Source organism: Alexandromys fortis, unplaced genomic scaffold (assembly GCF_014885135.2).
Source record: "Alexandromys fortis isolate MF-2015 unplaced genomic scaffold, M_Fortis_MF-2015_v1.1 scaffold_25, whole genome shotgun sequence".
NCBI classification, from domain to species: domain Eukaryota; kingdom Metazoa; phylum Chordata; class Mammalia; order Rodentia; family Cricetidae; genus Alexandromys; species Alexandromys fortis.
Genome location: NW_026067904.1, coordinates 4588055 through 4611156, shown reverse-complemented (window position 1 = coordinate 4611156; position 23102 = coordinate 4588055). Strand labels below are relative to the sequence as shown.

The following is a 23102-nucleotide window of genomic DNA, read 5'->3' as shown; positions in this document are numbered from 1 at the left end:
ACATTTCAAGAGACAAGCACAGAGGCTGCAGAATTTTTAAATCTCAAACTCAAAAGTTCCTAGGAGTCATTTCTTTTATACACCACTGCCCAAAGCAAATCTAACACCTGCCAGATTCAAGAACACAGAGAATGGTAAAGATACCTTGAAACAGCATATGAGATGGACGATTACAGAAGAGGGAATCACACCATAGAGGAAAGCACATGGGTTTCTTAGGTGGGAAAAGCAGGTAGTTCATGAACTGAAACTTAGAATGCAGCCATACTCGCTACCAGAGATCAATGGAGGCAAAGACAAGCTAATGTAAGTTTTGCACTCACCTGGCGGAATTGTTCCAGGTCAATTTTGTTACCCACCAAGACAAGGGGAATTTCATAGGTGTGACGGACTTGGAAAATAAGTTCCTTGAACTTGGCAGCCTCCTGGAATGACTGGCGGTCCGTGACAGAGTAGCAGATGATGAAGCCCTCACCCCCACGCATGTACTGCTCCCGCATGGCTGTGAACTCTGCCTGAATGAGAGATGAGCAAAGGGGAAGGTTTTAGTTGGAGGGAGTTAATAGGAAATATAATGCATTCTTGTGAAATGTGAATATTTTAAACTATTGAGAGTGTTAGATTTTCGTCGTAACCTAGATTTAAGAGCTCCTGCACAGACCTGGCAAATAACAAGTCATAAAAATGAGATTTTGTTTTTATATTTTAATGCCTTCGCTTCATAAATGAATCAATTTGTGTATTATAAACATTATGTCTTTGAGATTATGTTAGATATGTCCTAGCTTAGTATTTAAACATTTTCTTACAGCCTGTCTTTTGAAACATTTTTTTTTCTAGAAACCATTGAAAACTTATGATCAAAGGAATCTGGCTCCACTTTTCAAATGAGAGCCCATTTGTACTGAAAATCTGGAGCAACTCCTCTGGAGGATTTGGCAAAATGAACTACTTTTCTATACAAAAAAAAATATGAACACAGAGACTAGAATTATGGCTGAGATAGAGAGTCTGCCTGGCATGCAAAAGGCCCTGGATTTAATCCCAATAGAGAAAGAAAAGAAGGAGAGAGAGAGAGAGAGAGAGAGAGAGAGAGAGAGAGAGAGAGAGAGAGAGAGAGAGAGAGAGAGAGAGAGAAGGGGGGGAGAGATTAAAGTTAGAGATTAGATTACCTTTAAATCTAGCCAGCTGCCTAGTGTGGCTAATATAGCTGCATTCATATAGTCTGGTGTTCTTAGGTTTGGCTCAGAGAAGCTGAGAAACAGAAGGACCTGACTGTTTGAACATAGATTAATTTCTACACTCTGCTAACCCCTTCATCTTCACTTTCTGCAGAAGAAGGCAAGCTACATTCCAGATTGGGCTCGTGTGTCATCTGACTGGCCCTTTAATGCTGCTTCCCAGCTTTATTACAATTTCTCAACATCTGAAAATCCTAACATTAAACTGTAATCCACAGAGTTTCTTTAAGTCAAAAATATGCTATTTATTTCTTTATTCTTGGTCTGAATCTACTGCTAACACCACAAGGAGAGATTAGGAAGATGCAATGGATAACTTACAGCTTGGGCTTGTCTAAAAAACAAGCCACACTAAACAGCAAGAACATACGAGAGTTTATTGTGATTTGGTCAATTTGTGCTATTAGTAACCAAAGAATGGAAACAAAATTAGACTTCTGGTGTGGGAAGTCCTTCTGTACATGTGCTGCTTTTATTGGTTAGTAAATAAAGCTACTTTGGCCTATAGCAGGGCAGAATAGAGTAAGGAAGGAATTCCAAGCAGAGATAGAGGAGAAAAGAAGGCAGAGTCAGAGAGACACCATCTAGTCAGCCTCTGAAGGAGAAAGATGCCCAGGGAACCTTACAGGTAAACCACGAGCCTCGTGGTAAATACACAGAATAATAGAAATGGGTTAATTCAAGATGTAAGAGTTAGTTGATCAAGAAGCCTGAGCTAATAGGCCAAACAGTGTTGTAATTAATATAGTTTCTGTGTGATTATTTCAGGTCTGGGACGCTGGGAATGAACTACAAACTCTGCCTACAAACTTCAGAACTAGGAAAAAGGAAACCTTAACCTAACACAATGAAAGAACAATTAAAATGTATGCTCGGAATACTTCTCTAACAGATGTTCGTTTAATTTATATAACTTTTAAAAGGGAAATAGTTCATTACGCTGAAAAAAATTAGAAAATCTGAGAATTTACTTATAAGTGTGGACACACTGAAAGAACTATAATGATTTTGAGTTAGTGATTTCTTTAAGACATTTTCAATAAATATGGAGTAATTGCCAACAGTATCAGGCTAAAACAACGGCTTCAAGGCTTTAAGAATCAGAGCATAAAGAAGTCAGAAGATGTGTCTAGAAACAGACAGCTTACTGCTACAGAAGCAATTAAAATTTTCACCCACTGACATGAACTTTTATAAACTTAATATATAACATATACATGCATTGACACTATGCTTAATATTACTTAACATTAAATATTTTTACTTCAACCCTAAATGTCACACAGTAAGTAAAATGCACTCATATGATACAATATAGTTCCTACTTCACTTAGAGTATTCACCTCTACGACAGAAATGAATGGGCCATAAAATGTCTGTGGCCCCTTGTTACTCTGTTTTATTCTCTCTTTTATTGAAAACAGATTTTTTTCAGACAATATATTTTGAATATGGTTTCCTCTTCCCCTGTTCCTTCTCATCTCCCTGCCCATACAAATCCACACCCTTATTTCTTCTTGTTTGAAAAAGTCATCTAAAAATAATAAAGATAAGATACAACAAAACACAAACAAAATTAAAATAGGATGAAACATTCAAACATGCTAAAAAAAAAAAAAGAGCCAAAATAAGACTCAGGAAATACACTCGGACTTTTATGAATTTGAAGCTCTGTGCTTCAACCAGAAATACACACTTGCTAATAATAAAGCAGAAAACTATGGACCACAATACTAACTCTCCTTTCCTAAACATACAATCAATCTTTTCAAATAGAAATGACAAAGTTATCAAAGAAACATAGTAGATCCTTAGGAAAATAAATATAGATTCATTATAGCAGTTAAACAAACTTCATGGTCCTGATACGCCATGCAAGTCAATCCATATTGAGAACCAAATATACTGTGTACTCTTTCCGGTGCAGTATTGCAGTTCCTTCTGTTCATGCATCATAGTCTTTTTTAAAGATATTTTTATTTGTTTATATGGGTGTCTATAAATGGGACATGAGTTCAGGTGTCCAAAAGGCACCAGCTTTCTCTGGAACTGGAGTTATTGCTGACGATTGCAAAGCCATCAGTGTCGTAGCTGGGGATCTAGCGCCAGTCCCCTGCAAGGTCAGTAATTGCTTCTAACTCTAGGGCCATCTCTCTAGCTCCACGCATCATAGTTTTGCTGCTTTATAAACAGTGCATTACATATTCTTAAAATCCCTCTCACTAAGATTCAGTTATGTCTGAGAAGTAGACTTGTTCAAGGAAAACATTCCTCTGCTTTTGAGAAACTGTGATGATTTCACTGCCAAAGATAATAATGCTATTGTATATGAAAGTGGCTGTTGCTTTTCATCCCCTCCAATGCTACTTTAAACTAATTTGTTTACTCTGGGATGAAAAGAACCATCTTTCTTTGATCTGCTCATTATCTTTGAGTCATGTTGGTGATCTCCTATGTTGACTATTCATTCATGTATTTGCTCTATGTGCGAATCCAGTTAATTGAATGAAGGAGTTTGTGGTGTTTTGATGTTTGTTGTTTTCCCAATTGAGGATTACTCCAACTTGTACTAGACACATGCCTTTCCATGATATTTTCTATATTTAATATAAGGCAATATATTTGATTCTATCAGCAATAAATATAGCATAAAAATCTAATAAATATGACAAAAAAGATAGGCATAGTATATAAAAGAAAAATTCCCAGGGAACAATATTTAGAGGTTGAATGAAAGCCCCGCAGAGATTAGTAATGAGATTAAAGGGCATATATGTTACATTAAAATAGACAGAAAGATAAAGTGGAACACACCTATAATTCCAGTATTCAAACACTGAGTCAAAGCAGTTGCAATCTCAAGCCAGCCTGAGCTACACAGTGGGACGCTATCAAAAATGAAAACAACAGCAAAAGTACAGCAGCTCTTGTACCTAATTATGTTCATGTTCAGTCTTTGTCTTTGCAACCTGAAGGCATGATAAGGGGGTTGCAATGGCATGTGTTTCAGGCTGACAACTCACTGAGATTGTTATCATTCCACACATAATGTCTCAGCACCTTGATTTCCTCATGCAGGAAAGAGGCATTAGAATGTTCTTAGCCTGCCCTATATAGACGAAGAAGAATCAAATTAGAGAACAAACATGAAAATGCTTTGATGATTTTTTTAATGCAATACAGTTCAAACCTAGTGTTACCTTCATTATAGACTTGACACACAGGAAATCTTCACTGGGGGAGTAGGCATGAGACACCTGGGAGAGGCATTAAGTGTGAACCTGGGAGGTTTTCAAACACATCAGAAAATTCACAAGATTCGAGTCAGAGACCTTTCACCAATGAAGCAAATACAATGAAACACACACAGTGATGGGGTGACTCGAAATAGCTGGCTTTCTCTTTGTCACTCACACAGAATCTGTGCACGTCATTTTCTTAAACATACTCGGGAGGAGATGCCCTTCAATTGAAGAATGGATGAAGAAAGTATGGAATATATACATATTAGAGTACTACTCAGCAGTAAAAAACAAGGACTTCTTGAAGTTTGCAGGCAAATGGATGGAAATAGAAAACACCATCCTGAGTGAGGTAAGCCAGACCCAAAAAGAGGAACATGGAATGTTCTCACTCATATTTGGTTTCTAGCCATAAATAAAGGACATTGAACCTATAATTCGGGTTCTTAGAGAAGCTAAATAAGAAGGAGAACCCAAAGAAAATCATATAGGCATCCTCCTGAATATTAACCTTCATCAGGCGATGAAAGGAGACAGAGACAGAGAACCACACTGGAGCACCGGACTGAAATCTCAAGGTCCAAATCAGGAGCAGAAGGAGAGAGAGCACAAGCAAGGAACTCAGGACCGCGAGGGGTGCACCCATACACTGAGACAATGGGGATGTTCTATCAGGAACTCACCAAGGCCAGCTGGCCTGGGTCTGAAAAAGCCTGGGTCAAAACTGGTCTCGCTGAACATAGCGGACAAGGAGGACTACTGAGACCTCAAGAACAATGGCAAAGGGTTTTTGATTCTACTGGACCTATTGGTTTCGTGGGAGCCTAGGCAGTTTCGTGGATGCTCACCTTACTAGACCTGGATGGAGGTGGGTGGTCCTTGGACTTCCCACAGGGCAGAGAACCCTGATTGCTTTTTGGGCTGACGAGGGAGGAGGACTTGACTGGGGGAGGGGGAGGGAAAGGGGAGGCAGTGGTGGGGAAGAGACAGAAATCTTTAATAAATAAACAAATTAAAAAAAACATACTCGGGAGGTTGTTGGAGCCAAGAATATTGAACATAAGCTCTCTAACTATATATCATCTTAATAACATGGTATAGGAATCTCTTCAAAGGGTAAAAACCTTTGCTTAACATGTTGCTTCCATTCTCATTACCCCATGCATTAAAGGTTCTGAAACATTTTGTTGCCTGCATTTCATCCGTTAATATCAATAGCTTCCTGCTGTAAATGAAACTTGATAGTTAATTATTGAAGAATATTACTAGATTTCATTTGCTATCCGTAAGCATCAAAGTACCTATGAAAACAGACTCCAGGAAATGCTGTCTGCAAAAACATTTCAGGAATCTTCAGTGCTATTCTGAGTAAATATTACAATTTGATTCATTTCTTTGACATCTCCCCTTGAACTGAAGTCACGTGGGAATTCTATGAATTCTGAAAACAAATAATTTCTGATAATTATCACTGTGGTGGTTTTAATAAAATGTTCCCATTAATCACAAGTATTTGAATAGCTGGTGCCCAGTTATTTGAAGAAGATTAGGAGGTGTGACCATGCTACACAATTATGTCACTGAGGCCAACTTTGAGGTTTCAGAAGATTTGCTCAGTTTTGAGCTAACACCCTCTGTTTCCTGTTTGTGGATGAAGATGTAAGCTCTCAGTGACTTTCAGTACCATTCCTGTCTACCTGCTGCAATGCACCCTATATTCATGATGAGGGACTCCTATCCTTCTGGAACCATAAGCCCCAAATAAACTCTTCCTGCTGGTTGATTTGGACATGGTGTTTTAACACAGCAACAGAAAAGTAACTAATTCAGTCACAATCCAGGTTTTTGTTGGGCAGAGTAAAGATTTTGAGGAGTGTGAGGGAAAGGACTTGGGCCATCTCCTTTCTGTGTTTACCTGGTAGAAGTATGAAATATCTTCGCATCCTGTTTAAAAAGCAAACAAATACTCATCACGCTACCAGACTAACAGTTTAGATGGTCTATAGTGTAACAGGCACATACTATTGTTCATTCTCATCAGAAAGATACTGCCAGTCTCAGGATAAACAAACACACATTCCACATGTACATGTACATGCCACATTCACTCTTAATACAAAAAAAATCAAAAGTCTTATATCTGACACTATACCCAGTGACTGAATATATAATAAATGAAAACAATAAAAAATGACAACAGCAAGAAGCCTGCCTTGTCCATGTTTGAACTGAATGGAAAGAATTAAAAGCCCAGTGAATTTGAGATTCAAATAGGGGCAAGAACAGGATGCCAGTGAATGAAAGAGATATCCTGGTTAAAAAAAACAAGATGTGATATTTTTCCTGAGATTTATTATTTGCCCAATGATGCTTAACTCTCAAGCAACATCACTTTTACAACTAATATATCACCACCACAAATAGCCTTCCATGTTCTAACTTATCAATGCACAGTGACCAAACCTGCAGAGCCTACTAACCCAGGAGCTAGATATTTTCTCAAGGACACCAAAGGATTCTTGTGGTTGCTGCTTTCTGTGGATGTGGAGAGAGCTGTTTATTTTTGTTGTTGTTTTGGGGGGACAAAGATTCATTATGTATCCCTGGCTGGTCAAAGACTTACTATGTAGACTAAACCAGGATGGCTTTGAACTTACAGAGCTCTATGTGACCGTGCCTTTCAAGAGCTGAGTCACAAGAATGCATCACCACACCCAGGTGACTGCTGCTTTTGCTTTCATCTCTTCAAAAGAATATACATATATAATTGTAACTTTAAATACCAGAAAGACTGTTGATCATAATGTTGTCATTGAACACTGGGTATGTAAGGGCCCTTGAATTAGGCTATCATGAAAATAGGTGCTGAAAATTGTCTGTTTCAAATACAATCTGAAATAAACCAAGGCTGTGATACAGGACCCACTATATATATTTAAATTTTTGCCATAATAAAGTTACTATAATTTATGTCAGAACTGAAAACAATGGACAGTGACTTTTAGTCTCAATCTGATTCCTTAAGCAAGTTAAGTATGTCAATAAAGATGGAAATGGGAAAAAAAAGTTTTATTATGTTGGTATGTATGAAATAAAATTGTACCTAAAATGAAAACTGCAATTGGAAATGCTCTCTTTTTCCCCAGGAAACAGCACTGTGTCCATCATTATGGAGTTGCTCTCTGTCTGTATTTTTAGAAATACAATGTGTCGGATGCTTCGCACACTCTGTTTAGCTCAGCCATCACATGTTTACTGAGCACTTACACATGTCAGGCATCTAAGATTAAATATGGCTTAAAAGAATAGATATAATGAAGGAAAAATATTCATTGCTTAATACAAAACATAATGTATAGAAATTAGACATTAAAACCAGGAAGTAGTGAGAAAACTAAGTTAGATTGACAGTTTGAATTTCCAGAAAGCCAAAGCTATAGTCTAAAATGGTCAACCGCAGATCCTTAAGTCTTAGAGAGGAGGCAATTTTCTCTCCTAGAGTTGAAAAAAGGAGCAGTTCTCTCAATGCCAACAAATCAGGATCCTCAGTAGCAGATTTCCAAAGACATGGTCTGTTTCCAATCCTCTTCACGCCAGGCAATTTCCCTGAACCTCGAGACACTGAGGACAGTTTGTCTAAGATAAAAGAAACACATGGAGGAAATGAAGCAAAGGGTAAAGATGGGACAGGAGAGTGAAATCTTCTTGAATTTTGTGCTTGAAATACCGGGAAGACTGCTGATCATAATGTTGACACTGAACACTGGGGAATATAAGGGCCCTAGAACTGGTCTATCCTGAAGATAGGTGCAGAAAATTGTCTGTCTCAAATACCATTTGACATAAACCAAGTCTGCAACGCAGGATCCACTTTATAAGTTATGGGTCTGGGTGAAAAAAGAAAATGTGAGATTTTTGTTCAACATTTATAAATGATTAATCAATTTTTTTTAAAGAAACTAGGATAGCAAAAGTCAGAACAAAAAGTAAAACATGGGATTCTTCTAAGCAGTAGGACCCAGGTAACAGCACAAGTCACAAGCCCACGGAACCAGTCACATTGTGGTCAGGCATAGAGTAACAGCTGGGCACTCCTATGAGACCTTCGGAGACCATACCTGGCTCGTCTCCCAGAGCAGACGCAATGGTGGTCTTGCTGAGACATAAAGACACTTCTAAAGTTTCCTGGCCCTGGGGAGGGTCAAACAATTATGCAAGGACGAGTGTCTGAAGACTACTGTGGTGTGGAGTTGGGGCAACTGAGGGCAGAGAGTAGGGATGGGGCCATACACTTCAGATGGAAAGGAAGTGATGAAAAAGGCACACTTCAGGCTCCTGCTTGCTCAATGGACAGCACGCTCCTGATCTGTGAAATCAGATCACTGAAAACCCTGAAAAACAAGTTTCCAGTTTAATGTAATAGAAAAAAAAAACAGTAATTTGAGAGACATTTTAGGGGCAGGGGAAATAGCTGAGCTGAGAAAAGTGGTTTCTGATAATCCTGATGGGTTTCATCCCCAGTACTAACACAGTGGAAAGAGAACCAATTCCCATAAGCCCTCTGTGACCTTCCACACATGTAATATGGCATGTAGACACACAATGAGCAAACAAACAAGCTAAAAAATAAATATTTTAAGAGATGTTTTAGGCACTACATCAAGCTTTTATTCATGTAACATGGTCTATATTCTGATCTCCACATCAGATAATCAAGTATAGAGATACCGAATGTAGCCAAAATCCTGGAACTTCCAGGAATATTAGTATCATTACCATGCTACCGTGTAGTATAGGGAAGAGTGACATTAGGGTGTTAAGCATGTCTCTGTATTTTGTAACTGTAGCTAAGAAACAGAACAGTAATGGCAGAAATGTGTTAATTAGAAAGTATAGAAAGTTCATTATATGCTGCTCTGACTGGTGCTTGCTAGAGTTCACACTAGATATCTAAGGGATACAGGTCACCAGAATAACAGTTCTGTGAAAGATTAAAACCTGAAAAGGACCAGGCTTGGGTCCCTTCTATAGATGCATGGGTAGATAAAATGCATATGCATACAATGGTATTTTATTTAGCCATGAATCAAAGAAAATTATGTATTTTTCAAGAAACTGGATAGAACTGGAATTCATCATGGTTAATGAAAGAAGTCAAATTGAACAAATGTCTCACGTTGTCCCTCCTATCCAGAATCAGCATTTCATTTCAGAGGGCATTAAATCAGAAAAGAGGGTATTCTGAAAGAGGGAGGAGACCAACGGGAAATGGACAGGGTGATGAGGAAGGGTACTGTAGGTAGCGAATGTGATCAAGGAAAATGATATGCGTGTGAGGAGATGCCATGTGTCATAACTAAAGCAAGAAACTGAAATGCAGACCAGCACGGGGAGAATTAGTGCACTAACAATCACAATTGTTTGGACTGTATATGGGAACAATAATTAAGATACAAACTCAACTTGTTTAGAATCCATTCTGGTAGACTACAACTTTCTTGAGAGAGGGAGTTTTCTCAACGAGAGTATGTTTTATCTGTTTGAAAAGAGATTTTTTGGAAATGATGCTGACAGCTGTCTTCTGGTTTTGTTCCTTATGCCTGTATAAGACGAAAGTCTAGTTCAACTTTCAGGCAAATTTACTTATCATTGAAATCTTAACATTAGTTAGAACAAGACAGAAAAGATCAGAGGGCAGTGGGGGAGAAAATGGGGAAGTGAAATGAATGCGAATGGAGTATTATCATACATATGTGTGAAAATGACATAATGAAAGTCAGCACTTTGAATATCAACAAAATATTAATTAGAAAGAATATTTTAAAAGCAAATTTAATATTTCTTATTTTCATTATGTAGCTGATGTTATTTGTCTTATTCAAAAATAAAAGGATACAGACAGTGTTCTACCTATAAGTGAATCAAGTTTTCTTTGCCCTAGAATTCTGAGTGGTTTTCTTCTTCTCTCTGACTTGCACTTACTACCAAAGATGTAGAGGTTCATGACCATCATTGAGTGGTACAAACCCCCTGAAAGTCATATCTAATAGCAGTCAGTTGCCTCTCTGCTGGGTCAATCAGTAACTGTTTTCCTACTCATTAGAGTCTAGTTTAGAAGGAACCAGCATGACTCTTTTCCCACCAGTGGATCCCACCACATTCCCGTCACTCGGTGTGATACTGAGAGCACGATCCAGTGAAAATGACGCAAAGTGGGAAAGCCACAGACAAAGCTAGGTTACTAATTGATTTAGACTATATCATCCACAAATAAAGAGAATAAAATAGCATGAGCTTACACAAACAAAATTTCCAATTATACAGTCGTTTACATTTTTGAAAGCTCATTTGTAAAAATATGTAGTTCTTCCCCAGAAATAAAAGTGTTGTTTTGTCACATTAATAACCATTTGTCTCCAAATAATCCTAAAACTTCAGAGTTGAATTAAGAAGCCAACACTCCTGCATACAAATGAGGAAACCCATGCTTAGATCAAGGAAATGCCTTCCATGAGACCAGAAGCACAGCCAGCATCATCTACATGTTTCCTGACCATTGTCAAGTGGGTGTCATGTTTCACACCACTTCAACTATGCCTGGTAATGAGGGGCAGCCACTGCACTCTCAGGGTCCCCCTCTTCCAATCAATCCACACTATGTTTGTGTGTGTGTGTGTGATTAATCTTCTTTAACTACCGCATTATTATGGAGTGACTCTGGCTTCAAAGTTTCACATCAATCTCTTCTCCTCCGCCTGTGTTTAAGGCCGAATAGAACCTGATGCCATGCTACATGCCTACTTCTATCCCCGATCAATCCTGAGCAAGCACACTCTAATGGGGTCAGTTCCCAAGGCTCCATTGTTACCACTGGCTCTAGACCTCACTCTGGACATAAATAGTATATCCTCCCGCTGGAACTTCCTCCAGCTAATCAGAAATGCAGTGATTATGGGATGTAGTCATTTTACTCTGCAAGCAAGAAAGTCCAAATCCAGAAAAGCAGTGATGACATCATTTTATCATTAATTAACGCACATCCTACTCAGATAAATTCATTTCTGAACCCATGGGTGCTGCTTACAGAATAGCCAGTAATTAATTCAGACTATAAAGCTTGCTGGTTCTGAGGTGTTTCTGGCAGCACCTGCCGTGTTTCACTGGGACTTCACTGAAGGCTTGGTTCTGAATGCGTACCACGTGTACTTAGGAGTATGGAAGCTTCACAGCACGCATTAGCAAACACTACTGGAGACACCTCAGCTCAGATTTGGATGTTTGTGTCATGAGCGGCAGTGTTTCTGCTGGGTATACAAACTGCTCTCTCTTGTAGAATCATAACAGCCACTACTTTTTATATATTTTCCCACCATTGTTTTTCACCATCGTGTTAATATAGCTTTGGATTTTACTACTACTGATTTTTATTTTAGAGGTTGCTGCTTGAATTGCTGGCTTACTTTTAATTAAATTTATTTTACATCCTGACCAAAGTTTCTCCTCCCTCCTCTCCTTCCAATCCCTCTCCCCACCTCCCCTCTGCCTCACCCCATTCACTCTTTCTGTTTCTGTTCAGAAAGGGGCAGACCTCCTATGGATGTCAACAAGGCATGGCACATCAAGTTGCAGTAGGACTAAGCACCTCCCCATATATTAAGGCAACCCAGTATGAAGAATAGGTTCCCCAAAGCCAGCCAACGTGTAAGGGACAGACCCTGCTCCCACTGGTAGGAGTCCCACAAGACCAAGCTAAAGAACATTCACATGCAGAGTGCCTAGGTCAGTCCCATGCAGGCTCCCTAGTTTTGATTCAGACTCTGTGAGTTTCTATGAGCCAGGCTAGTTGTTTCTGTGGGCTTTCTTGTGATTTCTTTGACCTCTCCACCGCCTACAATCCTTCCTCCCTCTCTTTAGGGAAATTCCCAAGCTCAGCCTCATGTTTGGCTATGGATCTCTGCATCTGTTTCCATCAGTTCACGGAAGAAGCCTCTCTGATGACAATTAGGGTATTCACCGATCTATCATTAGGTTATCATTAGGCATCATTACGCTGACATTTTTTTCTCTAATCATATTTGGTTCTGTCCTAGGTCTCTGAACCCTCCAGTCTCTGGGTCCTGACACTCCAGGCAGTGATAGGTGTGGGTTCACTGTCGTGGCATGGGTCTGAGACTGGACCAGCCATTGGTCGGCCACTTTCACAATCTCTATGCCACCCTTACCCCTGCCCATCCCATAGAAAGGACAGACTATAGATCAAAGGTTGTGTGGCTGTGTTGGTGTCCCAGTTCCTCTACTGGAAGTCTTGTCTAATCACAGGAGATGGCCAGTTCTGGCTATGTACCCACTAGGGATATAGGTCTATTTGAATTGCTGACTTTTGAGTTTCATAAAATTAGTAAAATAAATTTTGGCAGCAGATTAGGACCCAATTACTAACATTTAGTTCTGCCATCTTATACAATGTGAAGTGACATTCTCAGCATTGAGTTATAAAGTCAAAATGTTGATCAGCTCTTAAAAATACCTAAGATGTTATATAGCCTACAGTATCAAATGTTCATTCAATATTTAATTCTTCATGTAAAATAAATAAACACATCCATTTGTTATATTAAACTACTGGAGAAGCTGGGCGGTAGTGGTGCACGCCTTTAATCCCAGCACTTGGAAGGCAGAGCCAGGAGGATCTCTGTGAGTTCAAGGCCAGCCTGGTCTACAAGAGCTAGTTCCAGGACAGGCTCCAAAACCACAGAGAAACCCTGTCTCTAAAAAAACAAAAAAAATAAATAAATAAATAAACTACTGGAGAAAAACTTCCTTCTGATTTATTGTCAGTATTTTTATTTGCATATTTTATATAGTTTCATACTCAAGGTTTTGCAAAGCTTTCTCAGGTAAAAGGGATTATAAGTTGTACTAGGCTTGTTTCTGATATTGTAAAAATCTCCATGACCAAAAACAACTTGGGGAAGGGGAGCTTATTTGGATTACAAGTTACAGTCCACCAAGAAGGGAAGGCAGGCAGGAGCTCAAACAGGAACCTCAAGGCCGGAACTCAAGGAGAGACAAAGAAGGAATGTTACTAACAGGTTTGCCTCATGGCTTGCTCTGCTACCTGTCAGTTTGATTGGTTTTGTTTGGCTTCTTAATTGTAAAGTTGATTTTTCCCTCCCAGAACTTCTCCCAGATCCTCCCCATTCACTTATCTCCAAGACCCTTTTTTCTTTCTACAAAACAAACAACATAAAAAAAAGAAAATTACCAAAACAGAAACCACAATATAAAAGCAAAATATCAATCAGACAAAACATGCCTAAATAAAGCAAAATCGGACAAAATGTCTACAAAAATACTCTTCAGTTCATTTTGTGCTGGCCAACTACTCCTGGGCTTGCAGTTGAAGCTGTAGTGTGGTTAAAAATCCAATGAGACTCCACTGAAGAAACTATTATTCTCTGCTACCTTTCTTAGGCCACTAAGGAATACCTGCCCAAGAATGGCACTGCCCATAGGAGGCTATGCTTTCCTGCTTCAGTTTGCAGTCGAGAAAAATGCCTGCCAGGTAGACATGCCTACAGGCCAATCTGATGGAGGAAAGTCTTAACTGAGAATTGAGGGTTCCTCTTCTCAAGTATGTCAAGTTGACTATCAAGAATTGTCATCACACAAGTAGAAGAAGTTAAAGAAGTCTAGCCTTTATATAAGGGCTTCTGCCTTCTCTTAGCATATCTTATTTTGTCCTGGTTGGCTGTTGTTTCTTGGAGGACTGTTCCCTTCCAAAGAGGAAACAGGAGGAGTGAATTTGGGGAAGAGGTAAGTCAGAAAGCTGGGAGAAGTGGAAGACGGGAAACTGTGATTAGGATGTATTGTATGAGAAAAAAATCTATTTTCAATTAAAAATTTTTAAAAGAAGGTCTAAGATAGCTCTGCCTTCCAACCATTGTCCACTGTAAATAACTTATCCCAGTTATTTGAGTCACACGTGTTCCTCATAATCAATTATAATCTTCTTTCATGGATGTATCGGCATCAAACTCAGCTGTTTTTGGTAATCCTTTTCTGAATATTGTTATCACTTATAAGACTCAAAAACTTGTAATTAAACCTTCTAATCTTGTTATATAAAAAGTCAAACTCATATCACAAAGCATGTCTTTAATATCTTTGTGCACAGTACATGCAGTGTATCTGCATGGCACAGTGTACTTGGATGTATAAAAAGCTCTAGCCTACTGCTGTTAAATAGAAAAAGCCATTTAAAGCACATCGCTTGATTTTCTTGTTCAGTAGAGAAATGTGTGTATTTCAGACCAGAAATTATATGGTAGATTCTAACTTTAAGTGAGTTTCTGAAAACTTCTAAGTTGTATCTTTCTAGATAATTATTTTTACAATTTAGAGGGGGAAATGTTGTCAAAATGTGTCAATTCAAATGCCACTCTTACATAGTAAAATGAGCATAAGTTTTGTGCTCAGCCAACATCTGCCCACTTTCAATAATGAATTTATAACCCCTTGTGTGCTTTATATTAAAAATAGGCTGTGAAAAAAATTGTTACCCCCAATTACTTCAATATCCTGCAGCAACTATGCTCTGTGAATAATTTGTTTACACTGAAGCAACTGCTTCTTCCCACTGACAGACCCAAGTGAGCTGTTTTATGCTTAAAATCTTAGAATAGCTTTCATCTATTTAAAATGTATTATTTTTTAAGTCACACATTATATTTCATCAAAAGATATCAATTAGGAAAACACCAAAATAATGAGGAACGATATGATATGAAGAAATTTAAGCTTTTGACCAATAAGTACCAGCATTATAATGATTTCAATTTTGAGATGAGAAAGATAATCCTTCATGTTAATTGCCAATAGGTTGCAACAGTCAATATAAGAAAAATAACAACTATATATTAATAACATGTTAATATGGACAATGGAAAATATGTACATCACATAATATATATATCATCATATAATCTTTAAGCACAGAGTCTAATGTTACAGAGAACATAGATTTTATATTTAAAAGTTTATTTTAGTGTCCAATACATAATGAGAACATCATGCAATACTTCTTTGGAGCCATGTGACTTCTTTGGGGAACAAGGTATGAGAATAGCACAAATGGCTCTCCTTGCAGCAAGACCCTGGAGTCCTTGCCCACTTGGCAAAGACCTGTGGACAATTCACTGCATAATTCTGGGCATGACCGTTGGAGCATGTATGCTACGTGCTATCCTTGCCTTCACCATGCTAGCCATACTGCTGGCTTGAACAAGTACAATAGATTATGAAATTTAATATTACATATTAGTGTGACTATTCTGGAAAGGGTGATTTTAACCATAAGAGTTTTAAAGAGAGGTTATTAAATAGATAGTATCAGGAGTCAATGGAAACACTCTAGAAACAGGGAATGACATAGAATCATAGAAACCCACACTTCCATTCCCTCATTTCTTTTTTTAAATTTATTATTAAAGTTATTTTGTGTGCAATTGGTATGAAGGTTGCAAACAGTTGTGAGTTGCCATGTGGGTGTTGGGAATTGAACTCAGGACCTCTGGAGAACAGCCAATGCTCTTAACCACTGAGCCATCTCACTAGCCCACTTCCCTCATTTCTAATAGCTATACCAATACCCTAAGAAGTCAAGAGAGATAGACATAAAGGCAAGAGAGAAACAGTGCCAACTATTAAGAATAAGCTTTCAAGTTGCCTATAAGATAAATGGAAAAGCCTGGTGCATGCCCAGAGGAGATAGAGTAGTACAAAATATTGAATAGATTGATCCAGCTTTAGCTGGTGAGTTGATCGTGAGAACCCAGACCTTATCAGTTGTAAATATTAACTACAAGAAACAGAACTGTTACTCATCCTGCATGATGCTGTAACCACATATGCTGCCAACTGGACACTTTGTTCTACACTTTGTTTTTACTACTAGGTGTCCCTAGTTAGAAAAGTTCCTTTGTAGCTTGTAAGACTGCTTATGCTTCTAACAGTAGAGAGACAGATCAAAAAGGTAATGGCTACTGGTGGGAACATTGGGAAATGGAAGGGAAAAGAAGCAAGGAACAAACTGGCCATTATTGTAACGATTTTTTAAAACTTGGGAAATAAAAACTGATCATGCAAACCACTGAAACTATATGAATAAAGACATCCCAGGCTATCCATGGCCACTTGTTTGAATAACAGGCGGTCACAGCCTTTTCTTGGTGCCGACTTAAACACATCCCTCCCAGGTCATCAAACCCATCTGGAGCAAGGTTTCCAGCATTCTATGTCTGTTATAGAAGTTAGCAGTTCAAGATGAAAAAGAAAAAAAAAAAAGAGGAAATCCTCTTTCCTTTGTCTCACAATCACAGGCTCATTGTTACTGAATATTTTTTATTCCATTGAAAAACCAAATGATGGCATGGTACCTCAAACGTTCGTGAAAATTAAAGTTGAAAGCATATAGAAAAATTATCCAGACCAATCTTGATGATGTTTTAGATCCTCCAAACATTGTTATTAGCAAATAGGAAGAAAGAGCAGGCTCAACTGCTGCCAGGTCTCCAGTCCCTGGAGCTTCTATTAAGGCAGCTTGGGAGCCCAGCTGGGGATAATCTAGCATAAATGCACCAAACTCTGGAGAGAAAGCACAGGACTGTTTCACAGACCCCGCCCCCACATCCTCTTGTACCCAAAAGAGACTGCTTCATAATAATACTTATTGTTACACAAAGTACACACACAAAGACACACACATACACCCATAAACCTTTAAATGCAACCTTCTCAGTCTGTTTAGTGTTACTGTATGTATATGATATCAGGGCTAATCTCTTGGTATTGAATAGCTAATTAGGGGGTTCATTCCTAGGGGAAATGATTTTTTTTCAGTCCTGCTCTCAGTATTCCTTAATCATTTTTACCCTATCATTTTTCCAGCCTAAGAAACTTACTAAAATGTAACAGCAAGTGTTTAGTTTGCAGAAAGAATTTTCTGGCCATAGATTTTGTTTATAAATGCCCTTGAAAAAATTCTGTTCACACAAAGTGTCCATGTGCAAAATACTCTCTTGTTAAAGTCTTCTACAGTTAAGTTTTTTTGTTATTGTTGTTGTTACTTGAAACTCAGAGAAGTTGCAGCGCACAGATTAAAAACAAGTTGGAAGGAAACAAAGCAGGTGCGCTCTGGAGAATATCAACCCCATCTGCAAGGCTGCAGTAGTTATCGCCAAACCGCAAGCTTCCTGGCCTTCATTATCCCAGAGCTGGATCTAATTTGCTCAGATAGAGACTGACTGTAAAAGACTGGAAATAAGACACAGATTCAGAGAACTACCACTGATTTCCAAAGAACAGAGATTTAAAATGTACTGAAGAATAATGAATCTTTTAATATTAGAAGTTATTTTTTATTTTCATTGAAAATAGATTCTTCTCTCATGTAATACATCCAGACCACAGTTTCCCCTCTCTCTAGAATCTTATCTTAGCAGATCAAAGAACTAAAAAATAGTAATTGGTAAATATGTTAAGTAGAAAAGAGATAAAACCATAATAAGGAAATAGATTGACTCTGCCTATATGAAAGGGCAAGATGGGAACAAGACATCAAGAGTTCCTTGTTTGAGACCGAACAATGCGATGAATAGGGAGAAAAATTCACCATGAGGCAGTCACAGATATTGTTCAACTATTGCTCCCAATGGAAGGTTAAGAAAATCTAATATCAAAAAGATAGGGAATACAATTCACATGGGGATGCAGCAGCAGGGAAGAAGAAATTGTGTTCTATTTGAATCAATACATGTATTTAAGTTTACTATTTAGAAGTTATAAACAGGAGTGTAGTATATTGAGTATGTCTGAAGACACTTAATGAGAAAAAAAAAGAGCATAAAAGAAGCAAGGCTCGTGAGGTGGTTTGGCAAGCAAACGCGCTTGGCTTGTGAGTCTGATCACCGTGAGTGTCATTCCCAGAATCCATGATGGAAGGACAGAACTAATTCCAAAACCTGTCCGCTAATCTTCACACGCTTATTGTGACATGTGTGTGTCCATTCTCACAGACGTATATAATACACAGCACACATGTGTGCTCACCAACATGCACACACACACACACACACACAATGAAAGAAAGAAACAAGCAAAAAATGAAAGAACCAAAAAAATCCTAAAAATGGGACTCTATTAAGCAACTCTTCATTACACAAATGTGAGTTTCAGAGATCTGCAACCAGACAGAAAAATCTGAGTTTCTAAAATTCCTACCTATTATGGGAAGATTAAAATTAATAACTCGTAGGTGTGACTTATGGAGCCTTGAGCCTGAGCTTTGGGGACAGTGAGGATGACAGCTCTTATCCCTTCAAGTTGAGTCCAAAACAACCAAACAAATGAACTACATAAGGAAATGGAGGGTCTTAAGTTGTGCTAAACAAATTTTCACAATTATAATAGTTTTAGGATGATTTACTAGACATTTCATACATTTACATGTCAATTTGAATTAATCTGATCATCTTCCTGTTTATCTACTGGGATGAAAGTCTTTGAGGTATAAATCACACCAATTAGCACTTGGAAAAGCCAGTGCTCTCATATTTTAAGGCATCATCCCATGTTGGTGTAGCTGAAGCTAAATAACAAAGGTTTGAAAATGAACCTGTTTGTGCAATATGCATTCATTTGTTTATGAAGTTCTCTTCTGGTGTCCTTAGTTTTGTTTTATTCCTCAAAACTCAGTTTAAATATTGCAGGTCACACTTTACTTCTTTCCAAAGAAGTGCTATCTTCAAGTATTCGATTTCGTGCCTGTGTATAATATGAAAAACCATGAAACTGTCTCACATATATCTCTCCTCATAGATTGGAACCCTTGTTTTTGCCTGCTCTGTGCCTACAAGCTCAGCTACTAGTTCTTATCAATACAATTAATGGAATATAGCAGAGTTGGCACTCAATATTGGCACTCAATACATCTTCAGATACTTGTAAATTGAATCATCATATTTCTATAACATACATAACAATTTACATCATTTTTTTTCTTTTTTTGCTTTTATTTATTTATTTACCTATTTTTTTCTTTTTTTTATTAAAGATTACTGTCTCATCCCCACCGCCACCTCCCATTCAACCTACCCCTGGATCCAGCAATACCACTCTTGGGAATATACCCAAGAGAGGCCTTATCATACAACAAAAGTATATGCTCTACTATGTTCATAGCAGCATTGTTTGTAATAGCCAGAACCTTGAAACAACCTAGATGCCTTTCAATTGAATAATGGATGAAGAAAGTATGGAATATATACATATTAGAGTACTACTCAGCAGTAAAAAACAAGGACTTCTTGAATTTTGCAGGCAAATGGATGGAAATTGAAAACACTATCCTGAGTGAGGTAAGCCAGACTCAAAAAGAGGAACATGGGATGTGCTCACTCATATTTGGTTTCTAGCCATAAATAAAGGACATTGAGCCTATAATCCGGGTTCTTAGAGAAGCTAAATAAGAAGGAGAACCCAAAGAAAAACATACAGGCATCCTCCTGAATATTAACCTTCATCAGGCGATGAAAAAAGACAGAGACAGAGATACATCATTTTTTCATACTCCATGTTTCTTGTTTTTCTTTTAACCTAACAGTACTGATAGTTAGCAAGAACCCACTTAGTAAATTAGGAAAACTGGAGCTCAGAGACATTCAGTACTTTAACAAAAGTCGTACAGTCGCTGAATGGGGCGATAGGATTTGAATTTAATTTCCCTTGACTGCAATTCTAGTGCCTGTCTCACTCCGCCATGCTAGAAAGTTTCTGGCTCTTGGAGCCACAGCGCTCTTCGTTTTAGTGTCCATGCCCCACTGGCTGTATGGCTTTAAATGTAACTGCTCAGATAGCATAAACCAAGGTCTGGAATAGATCTAGTTTATGTCTTGGAAACGATGACCATTCTGTCCTGCCTGACACTTGAAATACTAATGCATGGTATATGGTTTCCTGACACTGTTCTGCAGAAGGGTTTCCAGCAACATTTAAGGGAGAAAAGGAAATAATTTTATCTTAGATGTGGGAAGGCATAGCCAGGCTGGAAATTTTAAGAAGCAAAGGAGAAGTGAGCAAATAGCATACATCATTCTAAGCAGATTTGCACAACTGGTGCCAAGAGCTCCTGTCATGGGAGAAAATAAACTGGCGGTGCACAGAATCAGGAGAGGGAGCTGTCAAGATGGGATGATTTGAGGCACACTGAGAGTCTTCATTTGCCTAAAAATACTTTCCCTTCTGACCTCCCAACCACCAGTGCAACTTGCTTTTCTGAGTTAGAAAATCAAAAGTTTCTTTTAACAGGCATGTCTGTTATCCAGGAGGAATGGATCTTGAATTGTATAGGAATACTGTGCAACACTGTAAAACAGTTAGCAAGGGTAAAATAACAAAATCTTTAAACAGTTCAAGTATATTTTTCCTTGGGGAAGAGGCATGCCAATAAAGGTTCTAGAGCTTCCTTTCTTTAATTCTGTGTTCCTGGTCCTTACTCATGAATAGTTATGTTTATAAGGATCATGATGAATACTCAGAATCATTTAAGGTGTGACAAAAAGCAATCCACTGTGGACACACTGTCCGTCAAAGACGGCCACCTTGGGTGAGCTTCAGCAACTCATAACTCAGATTCTCTACTTTCAGAAAGGTTGATGCTAAGCTAGCCCTTCAGAGCTTATAAATTTACTAGAGGAAAGTGTTCAAAATTTCAGAAGAATTATTGTCTTTAAAGTTTTAATAGCTCACATGGTACATTTAAACACAAAAGCTAATATATAGCTGAGCGTGTATATTCCCAAAGTACCACTCTTTCAGAGACTGAGACAAAAGAATTGGAAATTCCAAATAAGTCTGACTATAGTTAGTTCACACAGAAAAAAAACTAATTTTGTATTTGTCTCACAAGCCCTACTGGTCAGATGTTATACAATATACTTTGTATTTTACTCAAACATAGAAGTCTGCATGATATTAGGAACAACCTTACAAAGAAACAATGAAACAACTGAAGAGAACAGAAAGGAGCTGGGAATGTTAAATAACATCTCCAGGATCATGCAGTTACTCAGTGGGAGCTGAAATCATAACTAGGGGTAAATATGTTTTATTTCACTTAGTTCTATTACATCAGTTTACGAAAGACTCCACTATTATCTTACTAGTATTCAGAGTCTCAAGTTGTAATTATATATAATTTCTCTGACAAGTTTTGTAGGTGTTACCTGAATTAAAACTAGGGAAATAGTGTCAAATGCTTTATTTCCTTTTCCTCCTCAAAGGACAGACAATCCTTTAGAACTGACAAGTATCCATTAACCCTGGAAGTTAACAGTGCCACTTGGGAATGTTAGGGCTACTTAATTTGCTTAAACCAAGTAGATGGCAATACAGGATCAATACCTATAACCTTTCAATTATCAGAAGCATGAATTCTTCCACTCTTTGACAGTGAGAGGAAGAGGATTCAGCTGAGGACCCTCTACCCGCTCCAGAGCCTCTGCTGTCCCCTGGTACATCTGCTGTGTGTACTAAGTACCCTATGGATTCCACTTCTGCATATTTTCTCCTTTTCTTCCTTTAACTTCAGCCAGGCTTTTAATTTACAGTTATAAATTACAGAATTATTCTTAAATTTCTGTTCACTTCCCTCATCTAACATTAAGTCTGTTAGTAAATCTTGTTCACTTAAATTTATCTCTGGAATCCATACATTTTCTCAATGGTGAAGGAATCATGGTGTGGGACTCATTGTTCTATTTGTTTTATTACATTGGCCAACTTGCAACTCTACCTGCTTTGACCCTGGCTTACACTCCAGCATTCAGACTGAGCATCTTCAGAATTATCCAGGTCGGAACTGGCTCTCAGCTGCTGATCTGTTGGCTTTATGCACACCTCAAGCCACTTCTATAATCCTGCCTCTTACAACACCACCCCTTCTCACCAGGCACCAGCAACACTGGTCCGTTCTCTGTGTTTCAGACGTACCAAATGAGCTCTTATTCTTTATATTTCCTTTCTTCAGAGATCTTATACAATTTAACAGGTTATCAAATTTTGTTATTTACTTATGCTGTCTGTCTCAGTAAAATACAAACTTCAGAGCCGGGAGGGAGTGGCACCTGTGAATTAGAGACCTGGTGCTCAATCAATAAGCAGACTCTTACATGAAAAGCAGACTGTAGTTTTTAAAATAAATATATTGACTCTGTAAGCTAATAAAATATAATATTCTCTGCATGAAAATAGCAATCAACTGGCATCAAGTAAATGCTAAGTTGCCATTGCTGCAAGTTCGCATACAAGATATTCTATATATTACTGTCCCTTTACACCATTTTCTTATGAGAGGGGGATATAAATACAGATTTTTATGAGTTATTATTTAATTTTAAGATTGAAAATTATTCAGTTTTTCCTATATATTTTAATGATACTTTTTTTGGTAATTTTTTTTTTGAGAATAGGAAAAAAAATAGTTTCCGCCTCCTCCCAGCCTCCCATTTCCCTCCCCCTCCCCCCCCCCGGCTCCCCTTCCCCCCCCTCCGCTCCCCCTCCC

The 23102-nt window shown here is 38.1% G+C and overlaps 1 protein-coding gene across 1 annotated transcript in view; it reads right to left on the bottom strand.

The window, feature by feature from the left end:
• Rit2 (Ras like without CAAX 2) overlaps window positions 1-23102 on the bottom strand; it is a 286249-nt gene that overhangs the window by 137345 nt on the left and 125802 nt on the right. The window contains exon 4 of the mRNA XM_050135106.1: window positions 324-515. Within this exon, the coding sequence (XP_049991063.1) occupies window positions 324-515 (192 nt within the window). The remainder of the gene's footprint in view (window positions 1-323; window positions 516-23102) is intronic.